General features: G+C 56.3%; 1 protein-coding gene across 12 annotated transcripts in view; it reads left to right on the forward strand.

Annotated features, from left to right (window-relative positions):
* PTPRS (protein tyrosine phosphatase receptor type S) overlaps positions 1-14,192 on the forward strand; it is a 95,776-nt gene that overhangs the window by 51,193 nt on the left and 30,391 nt on the right. For 6 of the 12 annotated variants that reach the window (XM_045830790.1, XM_045830795.1, XM_045830793.1 and 3 more), the window contains exons 6-8: positions 2,615-2,725; positions 4,495-4,506; positions 13,332-13,601. In XM_045830790.1, the coding sequence (XP_045686746.1) occupies positions 2,615-2,725; positions 4,495-4,506; positions 13,332-13,601 (393 nt within the window). The remainder of the gene's footprint in view (positions 1-2,614; positions 2,726-4,494; positions 4,507-13,331; positions 13,602-14,192) is intronic. The other 6 variants (XM_045830792.1, XM_045830796.1, XM_045830794.1 and 3 more) reach the window with 1 other exon arrangement.

Genomic DNA, 14,192 nt, shown 5'->3' on the forward strand with positions numbered 1-14,192 from the left:
GGACCTCCTCTTCCTGCCTGACTGAGGTGTCCCTGCCCCCAGTACCCAGGTGGCCACACAGATAGCCCTTCTTTCCTCTTTTCCTTTTGGAAGTGAAGGAGGCCGCAGGGCCCTCCCTCTGCCCTCCATCCCCTCTCACCGCCCTCCCCTGTCTTTCCTACCTGGCCCTTCTGTAACTCCTCCCCTTTGCTTTATCAATGCCCGACCCTGGGGCACTAACTGGTCTCCCACTGTCTCTAACAAGATTCCTGAGACCCCTGTGGCTCCCTGTCCCTCCCAAGAAGGAAAGAAGGAAGGGAGGTCCTGGACCTCCCTCCCTCAGCCCAGAAGGAAGGCAGCCAACAGGGCCAGGCCGGGCCGGGCCGGGCCATAGACCTTCCCGGGGCACAGTGATGCCCCTCCTTCCTCAGGAGATTCCTGCCTCGCCTGCGGGAAGCCCTCCTGATTGACGAGCGCCCAAACCCACCCTGCTCCTGGGAGCCTTGCCTCCTCTTCCTGAGCAAGGTCTGCAGGGTCCTTAGACCTGGGCTGGCCTGGCTCCACTGGGGTCAGAGCAGACAGGCCTGACTCAGGACCCGGCCTAGCCTCCTTGGGGCCCCCGGCCCCCCAGGACTGCCTTCTGTCATTCACCTGACTCTCTCTGCTTCCCTTACAGAAAGCACTCCGATCCGAGGTAAGAGGCTCTTTACCCACCCACCCACTCACGCTCTCACTGCCCACCCAGCCCCCCAGGCTCCACGAGGGGCTGCCTCAGGCCCCCCCCCACGTGTCTCCTTCTCGCCACCCTGCCCAATATTCGTCCATTCTCTGTGTCTGTGTGGCCGCCTGTGGCTTGGGGGCTGAGTCTGGCCATAGTGGCTCCTCAGGCCCCCCGGCTGCAGGAAGGGGGCTGCCTCCTGCTCGGGAAGGGGCAGCGCCTCCCATGCCCACCCACAGTGCTGGAAGCCGAGTTTGTGGGCATTGCTCTGTGTGCAGCCCTTGTCGTCTGTCTCCAGCCTTGGTTTTCTCATCAGTGGAATAAGCGTGTGGAAGGGGTCCTCCAGCTCTGAAGCTGTGATCCAGGGTGGGGTCCAGCATGAAGGAGCAGAGAGCCAGGCAGTCTCAGAGGCCAGGTCTGACGTTAGCCTCTGGGCGCTGCCCGGGAGAATAGACTAGAATAGACCTGGATAGGAGACCCAGGAAAGAGTCTGTCTAATCCGGGCATTACCACGAAATGCTGTGTGACTTAGAGCAGCCTGTCTGCCCTCTCTGGGCCTCCATAGCAATACCTGCCTTCCTGCTCCCCAGAGCCTTGAGGTCCGGGGAAAAGTAGCAATGTTCTGTGAGGGCAGACCCTCATCCACCTCCCAAGTGAAGTGTCCCATGTAACTCCCATGGGACAGCCACGAACAAAGCTAGGAGGAGGGGTCTGTCTGGGAGCTTGGACTAGATTTTCAGACTCTTGGTGCCAGGGACTCTGGCTAAAGCCTGGGATTCTGACACACTGGGAGGTGCTCACTCATTTCTGTTTACAGGTCAGCAAGCACCTGAGTCCAGGCCTGCAATTCAGACGTACTTAGAGATGTTCACTCATCTTTATTTACCGTGAAAATGAGGGATGGCCCTAGGGTTTGGTTTCAGGTGTTCTTGGGAAGAGCCTGGGCTCATTTCACTTGCCCGCATGCACCATAGTGCTCGATCCAGGCCTGTGCTTCCAGATGTTTTTGAGAAGTTTCATTCGTTCTTCTGTGTTCACGGAGACGTCTGCTTCGGGCCTGCAATTTCTGACATGCTGAGGGGAAATCAGCCCTATTTTCATGTACCTCACGGGCACTGAGGTCTTGATTTGGGCCCGTGCTTTTAAATGTGCTGCAAAAAATTGGCCTGCTCTTTAAATTTTTACTCATACATGGCCAACAAATTCTTTGATCCAGGCTTGTGACTTCAGACACACTTGATGTATGTCAGTCTCCATGCCCTTGACTGTAGCCGTCATCACAGGCAGCCAGTCCTGTTTGACACTTGGCCCCAACGCCTGTGATGAGCTACAGCCCTGCCTGGGTTGACTTACGGGCGCTGAGGGCTTTGGGGCCCGTGATCCAAACACGCTTGAGGAACCCAGACCCGTGTTCACTTCCACGAGCGCCCTGGGCGGGACCATCAGTGCACCCCCCAGCTCCCTGACTTGGCGCATCCCCTGGGCTGGGAGGTCCCAGAGTCTCTGGGAAGACTGCTGCGGGTATGAACGCTGACCCCGCCCTGCCTATTAGCCTGGGCGGTAGCCCGCAGAGCTTTCGCAGACACACCTTCGAGGCCCATGCTCCCCAAAGCTCCGAAGTTCCCCTCCGCAGCCCCTTATGAAGCCCCAGCCCCGTGACCAACGGCTTTCACAGCAACAGTGGAGGATTTCTGGGGAACGTGAGGTGTTCAGAACAGTCCAGGGCCAGACTCAGGGTGGGGCGAGATGGGCAGGGAGGCGCCGGCCCAGCTGGGGCTTCCAGGCTAACTCAGCTCTTTCACCTGCCTCTCTGGCCCAGCTGAAACCAGAGATGGGCCAGCTGGCCTCTGGGAGAGCCCTTCCGGCCCGCCCCTGGCCCTCCCCTGACTGGCTGCATTCTCTCCCTTCTCCCCACAGGGGCTCTGCAGATTGAGAGCAGCGAGGAGACCGACCAGGGCAAATACGAGTGCGTGGCCACCAACAACGCTGGTGTGCGCTACTCCTCCCCCGCCAACCTCTACGTGCGAGGTAGGGAACGCCGCGTCCAGGTCGGAGGCAGGGACCTGTCCCATCCCGTCCCCCTCCCTCCTCGGGCTCACAGCCTCCGGGCTCCCCTGTCCCCTGCAGACCTGAGCAGGAGGGCCTCCCTGGCCGGTCGTGGCAGGACTGTGGGCCAGGGGGCATCCCTCTCCGGATCTCAGTGTCCTTGCCGGCAAAATGGGGGCATCTTAAGCCCCCACCCCTGTGCCTTGTGATGGACGCCCAAGTGGGGGTGCAGGTCTTGGGGGTGGCGGCAGGAGGGAACAGGGCAGGGCCAGGGGAGGGCTTCAGTCTTGAGCCTACAGGGCCGGGGGAGTCTGCAGGCCTCTGCCCCACCCCGCCCGCCCGCCCGCCCACCCAAGTCAGCTTCTTCTGTGGTGTGTCGTGCGTGCCTCCCCTTGTCATGTGCTCGCTTTGCTTCTCCAAACTCCGTGGCCTCGTAGCTCGCCTCACCGCCCCCCCCCAGCACCCTCCATCTAAGAATCGGGGACGGGTCTGCGAGGGTGCCCCCACCACCGGCCCCGCACCCTCATCTTCCCTGGAGCCCGATGCATTCTCTCCTGGTCGCCCTCAGAAAAGACCCACGTGGGCCCCGGCAAGCCCTGCGCCTGGTGCTCTCTCCGGGTGGGTGGCCAGGTCTGTCCCACCCAGAGGGGTGGTGGACGTTGTAGCCCCCACCTCCCACCCCCAGGGATGCCCCGGGGAGTGTCTACACACACTTCTTTTTGGCTCCCTTGGTGTCCCCTCAAAGGTCCTGGGGGCTTCCCCTGCCCCTAGATGCGTCTGCTGACCCCTTACCCCGTTGGTTCTCTTTGGTCCCTTCGGAAAGTTTAATCTGCCCCATCCTCCACTATTTTTGTTCCTCTGTCTCCCACCTCCCGATGGGTGTTTCTGGTCCTGTTTGTGGAAGGAACAGCTTCTGCCTGCCCGGAAATGGCCCCATCCAAACCCCGGGGCTTTCCCGACGGCTCGGCGCACTTGGCTCCATCACGCTCCTTCTCCAGGCCTCAGTTTCCCCCATTCGGCATAACCAGCCGGACAGCCCCTCCCTTACCCACGGCCCCACCAAGCGCAGCCCCACCGGCCCTGAAGCAGCTCCCTGGTTCCGCACCTTGGGTCCTGCATCTGGCCTCTGAGGAGGAGGCTGCATGGAGGGAGGGGACGGGGACGCGGTCGGGCAGGCGGGCAGGGGGCACGTTTGACCTGCTGCCACGGCCCCTCTGGTGAGTTCCAGTGCGTCCATGCCTCCAGCCGACGCCTGATCTAACCTGCTGACTTTTCTGCACACACCTGGGGTGGGGATGAATGAGTCTGGCAGAGCTCAGGGGCAGTGTGGATGGCAGGAGTGGGCAGGGTGGGGGCGGGGCCTCTAGCGGGCGTACAACAAGGGAGGGGGCCCTCTGTGTCCTCAGCCCCCCGGAGTGGGGGTGCCTGGCATGTGCCTCTTTCTGTTGGGGGGGGTCCAGCCTCCCAACCTTTGCCTGGGTCTCAGATGCTCCAAAATTGAATTTAAAAAAAGAATCGTGGAAGGCAAATGTAGACCGTGTTTGTCAAGGAAGGAGTGGAGTAAAGGGAAAAAGGTCATTGCTGTTCTTTTCTATTTTTTAATTTTAATTTTTTTTTGGTTTAAAGAAAAAAACAAACTATTGCAGCTTTTAGCCTTGGGAAGTCCTCTTTTTACTCTCTGTATCTCCCCTATTTTTTCTCTTCTCCCCATGTCATTGTGTTCTGCATCAAACCCCCTTTACATCCCTCAGAGCTTCGAGAAGGTTGGTGTGTTTTTTTCTTTTTTACTTTCTTTACCCACATTTTTACATTCTGAAAGTGACATGCACACACATGAAATACACACAGACATGCGCACAGACAGCCACAGACACGCACGTGGAAAAATGAACTAAAAAAGTAAAAACAATGGAATATAAACAATAAGCGCAAAGCAAACAGAACAAAACGAAAAACCGCCACGCGAGAGCAAAAACCCAGAAAGACACAAAAATCTCAGCCGCGCCCAGCCCGGCCTAGGGCAGGCCGCACACATGCGATGCTTGCATTGTGGTCGCCTCTTTGCATCCGTTGGTAATGTTGTTGCTAAGTTTTTTGCACTCCTCGTCGTCATGGTAACTTGGGCCTGATGCATGCTGGGAGAATGTAAAAATTTCTCTGCATGCCACTCTTGTCAGTTCGGTTTGGTGAATTCTCAACGCCTTCTGTTGGAGTGTTTCTCGTCTTCTGTTCCGTTTTTCTCTTTTGGTTTTCTTCATTTTCCTTTTGTTATTCCTTTTATTTAATTATGAGGGTTTTTTTCTGTTTTGTTTCATTTTAGGGGGGAAAAAACCGATCTGTTCGTTATTTTTTCCCCCTCCCATTCCCGTCACCCATCCCCTTTCTCCTCCAAAGCATTTTGTCTTTGGTTCTGTCTTGTGTTTCCGTGCTACTTGGTTTCGGTTTCTTGGGCTGAGCTGTTCTGTGGTTGTTCTCCAAACGCATTGTGATTTAAAAGCCAGTGTTCCTGTCCCAACTACTATCTGGGAGGGTGGAAGGGGTCCCACAGCTGGGATGCTGGGGCAGAAAGTGACCACTGGGCTCAAGGGTGCGAGGGAGGGGGCATAGACAGCTGGTGGGACATGGTCGTCGCCGGGGTGGGGCGTGTGGGGAGGGCAGCCCCATTGGCTTGACCTCACTGGCCAGCCCCCTTTTGCCCGTCCCTGTCAGGCAGCGATGCTGGAAGGGGACTTAAGCAAGCATGTCCCCATTCTTCTGCCTCAGCATGAGACCGCCTCCCACCCTCCCAAACAACCCAGCCGTGAATGGGCCGTCGGCACTTTGAGTTCTTGTTCAATACAGTGGCAAGTCCAAATGCGGGGAATGGCCACCTTAAATTGGACCATCCTCCCAAAACCATGCATGCTTGGCACACAGGCAGCACTCAGAATGGCAGCTGGTATGATGACTTCGTGGGTCCTGGCTGGGCACAGATACGGAACGCCCATCAGAAAATGTAGCATGACAGACTTTGGAAGAAATACTTAGAAGGCTATCCTGCCTTTTAGTGTTATGCCTTCACCTCCCAGGTGATGGTGGCTGATTCCCCCACCCCCTCACAGGCTCTGGGTCTAGTTACAGGTGTCTTTTGTCCAGCAGTACTGCATGGTCACTTTCTGAGTACCTGAGCATCAGAACTGTGGACTTCTGGAGAAAACCCAGGGGAACTTTGGACACAGCCTCTCCCCCTCCTCCTCCCTCTGCCTCCCCGATTCTCTCTGCCTCTCTCTCTCTCTCAGCTTTCTCTCTCTCTCTGTCTCTCTCAGTCTTGCAGACCTTCGGAGATGCATGCTCCCATCATTTGCTCCCTCCCTTGAGTAAAGGCAAGCCCTTGAGAGTTCCACTCCGGCCCCCAAACCAGCCTCCAGTAAAGTCTGTTTAGGTTTCTAATCTCCAGGCCCCAGCTGCTACCCAACAGAGATGATAATTGAGGGCAGAGGTCAACCTCTTTGGGGGTCACCTGTTCCACTCTTGTCCCTTATCTGCCTTCATTAAACTCCCAATTATTAAGTCTAAGGCCAAGTTGGCAAGAGGAGTTTAGATGCAAAAAGAGGGGGTAAATTTCCCTTGTCTCCTCTTTAATCCCGTGTGAGAGCTGCCAGGCTGGCCCTGAGGGAGGTCCCACAGATGGAAGAGAGGGGTCTCCCAGCCCCTCCACCAAAGCTGGGTGGGTCCCAGTGGATTAGAACTGAGAGGTAGCTGAGGGTCTCTGAAGACCACTTGGATTGGGGGGGCAGTATAGCCTAGTGATGAGAGCAGAGACTACGCTCTAGCAGACCAGGGTTCAAATCCTGCCTCTGCTTCTCCTTGGCTGTGTGGCTTTGGGCTGCTCACCATTTCCTCATATAAACAATAAGGATCGTTAATATGCCTAGCTTACCGGGTAGTTGGGAGGATTCCATCAAGGTAGTTAATGCTCCTCTAGCACCCTGTGTAGGGCATGGCACCAAAAAAGTCGTTAGTGAGGTTGTGGTAGAACAGGGAAGTGAAGAGTCCGAACAAATGATCCGGACAAGTCACTTCCCTTCTCTGGGGACCTCAGTTTCCCGGTTATGTATTTTAACAGGTCCACTGTTTGAATAGTATGGCCTGTGGGAAACTGCTTTGAAAAGGGCAGAAGCTAATTCATTTGCTCCGATCTTATTTTCGCTGATGCTTTTCTGAGGCCGTGCCATGGTCTCATTTTTTCCTGGCTCTAAACCCATTCCTGTGAGATCAGTGGCCTCCCTGGGGCCGAGTCTCTCATCTCACTCCCGGCCACTCCCCCAGGCAGTTCTGTGGCCACAGTATCAGAGGGGAGCAGCAAAGGCCCAGCTTGGGTGCTAGGTGACCCTTGCAGATAAGTACCGGCCCGCCAGAAGAGATGGGCCGCCTGGCATGATCTGCCCTGAAAGCGCCAAGCATTTACATTGTTGCCAGAGCAGCCAGTCCTGGGAGTTAATTGCAATGAATTTCCACCCCAAATCTGACTCTTCTTCAACTCATGATCTCCAGTTTTGCTGATCCTGGGTTGTTCAGGGGGCAGAATATTCAGACTTATCCTTCTGGTCCTGAACTTGATCTCTGAGATCCAAAAGGGCAAAGTCAAAACCAAGCCCGTTTTTCATGCACCTGGTGGCCACACTCCCGGAACTACCCTGGGGAAGATGATCAGATCACATGCTCCCTGGCTGTTAATGTCCTTTTTTTGTCTCTTTAAAATCATAAGCCTTTTAGATGCCAGCTAGTGGTTAAAGATGGTGTCTTTATCGCTTGGTCCAGCAACATGGCGTTATTGACCCTCGATGCACAGGACCCAGTTAAACGTGAGCCTCACACCCGTGTTGCGGGAACGAGCAGGCAGAACTCCGAGCACACTGGAGACGTGGGGAAGGACTTCCCACCTTTACCCTGAAGCTGTCGTCAGGGATTTGGAGGAGGCCATGCGGGGCTAGGATAGCTTGAGGCCCCATCTCAAACGCTGAACTAGGAAACTGGGACTCGGCGCCCACCCCTGGCAGGCGGGGTGGGTGGGGTGCCCCAGTCTCCAGGTGCTCTCCCTAACCCTTTATCTGGAGCCTGTCCCCCTGGTATTCTTAGAGCAGTCTGTAGCCTGGAATCTTAGGAGACAAATCATCTTTAAAGTTAAATTTCTAGCGCTAAAGCCATGTAATTAGTGGGTATGACTTCTAAGTGCTCCCCTTACCTCCTGGCCCCCCAAAACAGGAGTAGATGAAGGTATTGGGGCCTGGAACCCCTCTCACCTCCTACATCTCCAGGAAAGTCTCCATGGGGATGTGCTGCGAGCCCCCCGGTTCCGCTCATCATCCCCAGCCGTGCCACCCTGAAGGCCCCTGACGTGCCCCTGGGGCTAGGTGATGGCAGATCAGGACCCAGCCTTTCTCCTCCTCCCACCCTCACCCCAAGGGGGGGAGGGGGCTCCCCGGCGGGTGGCGGGGAGGGAGGCGCCCCGCAGGAACACTGCGCTCCAGACACCTCTCGCCTGCTGCCTGCCTCTCACTCTTTGCCTTGCTGTCTCCGCTGTTTGGTGGGGGGTGAGGGGTCGTTAGATTACACCTCGTCATTTGAGAAGCCCCGCGTCTCCGGCTGCAGCAGAGCGGGCAAGGGGGGTCCGCTGATTGGCAAGATGTCATCCCGTTTTCTGGTAGAACAAACTATTTTTTAAAAGTGGGGAGAGAGAGGGTAATTAAATGCATAAATAAAGCAAAATGTCCAGCTCAAAATGCCAACTTGCCAAGGCCGCTGGCCTGCCTGTGGGCCGGAGGTCCAGCCAGGTCCCTCCAGGCCTTGCATGCCATTCTGATGGCGGAGGGAGCTGGTGGTGGGCGGAGGGAGGCCAGGTGGGGGTGGGGGGGGGGGAGATACTGGAGGCAGGCCAGTGGGGGGGGGGGTGCTCGCCCTCCCTGGGCTACAGGCCAGGGCTACAGGCCAGGGCTCCGTGGAGGGGCTGAGAAACTGGATTCAAAATTAGGCCTCGGACCCCCTCCCTTCCCGACAGGTGTAATCTAAGCTTAACCCCATGGAGGCTGCAGAACTCTTGGCATCCGTCCCCTGCCCTCCCCACCCGGTCCTCATTTTGGAGTCCAGAGGAGCATCCAGTAGCTTCTCTCACCCCAAAATGCCCACCAGAGCCCCACGCCCCACCCCTCGGAGCTGCGGCTTGCTGAATCATCGAGATGTCTGACACTGTCCAGCCCCCTGCCTAGTGCTTCAACCAGATCACCTCACTTTTCAGTTCCCTCTCACCCTTCCCCACCCTTCTCCCCTGAACCCCACTTTTGGTTTTTGAGTTTATGCCTCTTCCTGTTTGGGGGAGGGGTCGTCTCCCGGTTGCTTTGACGGCTTTTGAGTTGTTTTTCCATGTGAATCGGGGTTTGAAGCGACCCACCCCCATCCCAAACCCACCACCCCCCCACCGCCCACCTTCCTGACCCCCTCACCCACGCGGGTCCCCCCGCTGGGACCCCCGGCTACTCGGTGACGAGAAGAGCTGGAAACGAGAGCCAGCCGGAGCGTGCTGAGGACCAAGGCTGGTGTGGTCCCCTTATAACCTGCCTGGACCCTCCATTCAGGTCGGTAATTGGGGGCGGGGGTCCCGTGGGGCCACGCTGTCCCATGGGCTCCGCGCCCACCTTACTTTCTAACCTGCACCTCAAACTCGCAGCCGGGGGTGGAAAGATGATGTGGGTGGGTGTCAGCACCAAAGTGGGCAGAACACAGCGTCAGCCGCCCGTCCTCGCCAGCTAGGAGGGTGTCTGGAAGCCTTATGAGACCCCCAAGGGGGCGCTGAGCCACCCAGTGCCCGTGGGCACCATCCTCTCCAAACACGTGGCAAACCAGCCCTCTTTCCACAGCACAGCCCCAGAAGTGAGCCGGGTGGGTGAGAAAGCAAGTGGGCAAAGTGTCTCAGGTGCCAGCGTGCACAGCTACTGGCAGATCCGATGGCTGCCGGCCATGTTGGGGATTGTAAGCACTAAAATTACTGTTGTTGATCAATGCCCTCCCACACTTAACTGACTTGCAGTTAACAACCTTGCACAGCAAGTCTTTTCCATTTCCATATTCAAGAAGCCTCGTCTCTCCTTCTGACGAAGGTGCCTTCCAAATTATGACACTTCCTGGGGGAGATATTTTAGGATCAGATGCGAACAGGGTCTCTTGGGCGCGACGCTGAGCCTCGCAGAGGGATAAACCGCACTCACGTGTAATCTTGCGATTCTAAAGCCGGCTCTCCCTCCCTTTGATGTTTCAACAACCCCCTCCGTGTAAGCCTTTTCCCGGAGGCTTCTGGGCCTTTGTCGTCCTGGCTGCCGGTTCGTGCTCGACGACTGGCGGCGACCGGGCGTTTCCCAGCCGGCAGCCCTGCGTGGAGACAGGCGCTTCTGCGCTCGTGGGTGTCCTCAGTGGGTGAGGACGCACCAGTGCAGAGCAGCCAAATGCGGAGCAGGGACACCTGCCTGTGATTCTGGCTGCTCACCGCGGGGAGAGAAGAGAGGGCTGGCGCGCCCTGCGGCCGGGGCCAGGCACGCCCTCCCGGCAGCCCGCCACCGCTCTGAGCCTCCGCTCCCTCACCTACCAAGCTGCCATAAGAACATTTGCCCCTCAAAGCTGGGAGGGGTAAAGCCACATGGGGATTCGGTAGAAATTGTTTCGTTGTGTTTTTTTTTTTTTAATTTAATTCTAATTCTTCCCCAGACTCGCCCAAGGTAGAGGATGTAGTTGACCTTCCTTCCCAGCACCCCGGAAATCCAGAAGGAAACTTCACCAGGCCCATGCCAGGCCCTGCCCCAGGCAGCTTGATGGCCTCAGCATGTCACCGGTTGCCTCTGTTGTACAGATGAGGAAACTGAGGCTCCAGAAGGATGAGGGCACTTCCCAAGGCCACAGGGCTCATTCAGTCCCATCAGCGCCCCCACCTCTGCTCAGAGAGGCCTTCTTGGGCCTTGAGGAGTTGGCCTGTCTGTGCAGTTAGTGTCAGGCCTCTGGCCGGCTGGCCCCAAGCCACAGGCAGGGTGTCACCGGGAGGTGGCCTTAGAGGGGCTTCAGAGAGGGGCTCCGGTGGGGCCGGGCTGGTTTGCCCCGAAGGCTCGTGCGCCGCGAGGACGTCAGTCCCCTCATTAGCTGCCGAGGCTCTTGGGGTGCCGGGTAGGGGGTCAGACCCTGTGTTCTGCCAGGGGTGGGGGGTGCCGCCCAGGGAAGCCACAGCCCTTCTCCTTTCAGACCCCGATTTTCAGTCCCACGCCCATTCCATCTTTTTTGTTGTCGTTCCTGCTTTTGGAAAGGTTTTTTTGTTTGGTTGGTGTTTTGGATTTTTCTTTTTTTCCGCTTTGTTTCTTCATTTGTTTCTCCTGGTTTTGTTTTGGACGTTGATGCCGTTTTCTGTCCTTGATTAATTAGCTCCCCACACTCATCCCCCATCGTGTTCTGTTTCCATGACAACGCAGCGTTGGGCATCCCACTCATGTGCCTCGCTGTGGATGCCGGTGGCGGCGGCTGGCCTGGACCACGTTCACTGGCTGGCCAGACCCCATTCTCTGCCCCGACTCCCCTGCCCCCGCCCCGCCCTGCCGGAGAGCCGCCTCCCATCTCAGACCCCCGCCCATCACCCCACGACTGTCTGCATGGCTCCTCGCCCTCCTCCCTGCGACCCCGCCCCGCCCCTCAGGGGACACCTTCCACTTCATCCTGTCTCCAGTGTGACTCTGGACTTTTCGTGGGGCTCCCTTTTCTGAAGGGTGCCGGCTTCCTGACCCTCTTCCCATCCCCACAGGGCTCTGCTTCCGTTCAGGGATCCGGAGAGCAGAGACCAGGGTTTCCAGCTGGGAGCCCAGGCTGCCTCCCTTTATCCTCTGTAGCACAGGCCAAATACCCTCCTAGGGGTGCAACTGTACCCCCAATGCCATGTGAAAGTTAGAGGCAGAGTAGAATGCCGAAAGTCACATCACACTGTGTCCCTGGTTTGCCTTTTGAGACTCCACTGTGTCCTGTTTCCATTGTTTTCAATGTCCTGTGTCCTTGTCTCAAGACAAGGCTCCTTGACCCGCCCAAAGCTGGGGACCTGCCCAGGTGACTTCCTGAAGCCCTAAGCTCTTAGCCAGGAACGTTTTTTTCTGGCCAGAAGGCTTTACCAGGCTGTCCCACTGCGGTTAAACCTCTTTCAGTGGGGCCACAGTGCCGTTTAGAAGGTCAGGTGCCCGTGAGCATCAGCCCCTTTGACCCCGAGCCCAAGAAACCTCCCAACTTCCGAAAACGGAGCCCCCGAAACGGGTCCTGCTGCCTTCGTGGTCTGTGAGCTGGGGACAGAAGGCTGCACCGCTTCCCTGCTAAGAAATGCACAGAACATGTCCCCGTTTGCCCAGCGTTCAAGTTCATTTGCCCCGTTTATTACTATTGTTATTATTATCATTACTACTACTACTACTACTACTATTACTATTATTGTTGTATTCTGCCAGGGCTAGGATGTGACAATGTGGCATGTCACATTGGGTCACATCCGCTAGAGTTAATATGCAGCATTGAAGTGGGCCCCCTCCCTCCTCTTCCTCTCTCTGTCTCTGTCTCCCCCTCTCTCTCCCTGTGTTCTCTCTCTTTCTCGCCTCGCCTACCTCTGCTCTCTGGTACCCCCATGAGTATGCACTAAGGCCCCTGAGATCCAGGCCTCTTTGATGCATTAGCGCTCTCTCTGTTCCCCCCCCCCCCCTCTCTCCTCTCCTCCTCCTCTCTCTCCTCTCTCTCCTTTCTCTCCTTTTTCTCTCTCTCCACCAGTCTCTCTTGCATGCTGTTTGTGACTCTGAGAGCTGCATTTATCAATGGAAACTTGTGAGATCCGACAGAAGCTTTTAGAAGGGTTTCTATACCCAAAAACCACAAAAATTTCATTAGAGTTTCTCATCTTTTCCTGGAGGGCCCTGGGGAAGTGGGCGGGGTCCCTGAGTCACCAGAGGGGGCGAGGGTGGAGGGCTGAGATTCCCGCCTGCACCCCCCCCACCTCCTGGTTCCAGCTCTTCCCCTGAGCTCCGTGCTCCATTCTGTCCCTCCCAGAGCCCCCCCACACGCAGCCGGGACCTTCCAAAGCTCCCCACTTGGGAGAGCGGCTGGAGGGTCTGCTCCCTGAAGCCACATCTGCCATCAAAGATGAGAAACAGCTGATAAATTTTTGTGTTCGTAACTGTGCTGTGACCAGCCCCTCTGGTCTCTGAAACCCTGTTGCTATGAAATAATGCTTCATGTCTCTGATTATATATCGATATATCTCTATTGTTTGTGAAGTACCTTCCTTTGAAGTTTTGGTTTCTTTGTGTTGGAATTTGTTTTTTAATTTGGTTTCTTTTTTCTTTTTTTTTTTTTTCATTTGAAATAAAAAAATTTCAACTGGGTGAAGGAAACAGCCTTGTTTATATTTAAATTGTTTTCCACTTTTCCCCCCTTCTTTTTCTTTCTTTCCGTCTTTCCTCTTTTTCTTTCTTCCTGCTTTCTTTTTTCTTCCTCTGCATTGTCTCCCCCCAACTCGCACCCCCAACCCTGTGCATCTCCCTCCCGCCCCCAGTCCGCCGAGTGGCCCCTCGATTCTCCATCTTGCCTGTGAGCCACGAGATCATGCCAGGTGGCAACGTGAACATCACCTGTGTCGCCGTGGGCTCGCCCATGCCCTACGTCAAGTGGATGCAGGGCGCCGAGGACCTGACCCCTGAAGATGACATGCCCGTGGGTCGGAATGTGCTGGAGCTCACGGACGTTAAGGACTCTGCCAACTACACGTGTGTAGCCATGTCCAGCCTGGGCGTCATCGAGGCCGTGGCCCAGATCACGGTGAAATGTAAGCAGGGGGCGCGGGGGAGGCAGGGTTCCCTGAGCCCAGGTGCAGGTGTGGAAGTGCAGCGGGAAAACCTATGAGTTTTGGCTGTGGACATTCGTAGCTTCGAAGGGGGACCATTCTGTGGATCTATATTTATTGGTTATAAATTATTCTGGGCCCCGTGGAATGAGACATGGTCTCATGGTCTTGCTCTGTGGATCTCACAGTCCAGAGCGAGAGGCGCCTGTGTAGCCCGGGAGCTATGACACGGGCCGATTAGGGCCTCGAAGGGGGCCATGCAGCCCCGGTCACATTCCTAGAGGAAAGGCCCCACCTCCCAGGAAAGTGAGTTCAGGGAAAGACTAAAAGTTGAGAGGGAATTCAAGCCGAAGAAGAAGGGCACAGTTCTGAGAGAGAAGAATAGCCCGTGCCAGGACTCGGAGACATCATGGGGGCAGATGTGGGGACTGCCGAGTTTCCCTGTCTCAAGTTCGTCACGAGATTCAGGGGGAGGTGCCCACAGATGTTTTTTCCAGCTTTAAAATGGGGTAGCAAACTGCAGCCCTCAGGCTGAATCTGGCTCTCAACTTGTTTTATAAATAAAGTTTTATT

Source organism: Phyllostomus hastatus, unplaced genomic scaffold (genome assembly GCF_019186645.2).
Source record: "Phyllostomus hastatus isolate PE091 unplaced genomic scaffold, TTU_PhHast_1.1 phas_contig_159, whole genome shotgun sequence".
NCBI classification, from domain to species: domain Eukaryota; kingdom Metazoa; phylum Chordata; class Mammalia; order Chiroptera; family Phyllostomidae; genus Phyllostomus; species Phyllostomus hastatus.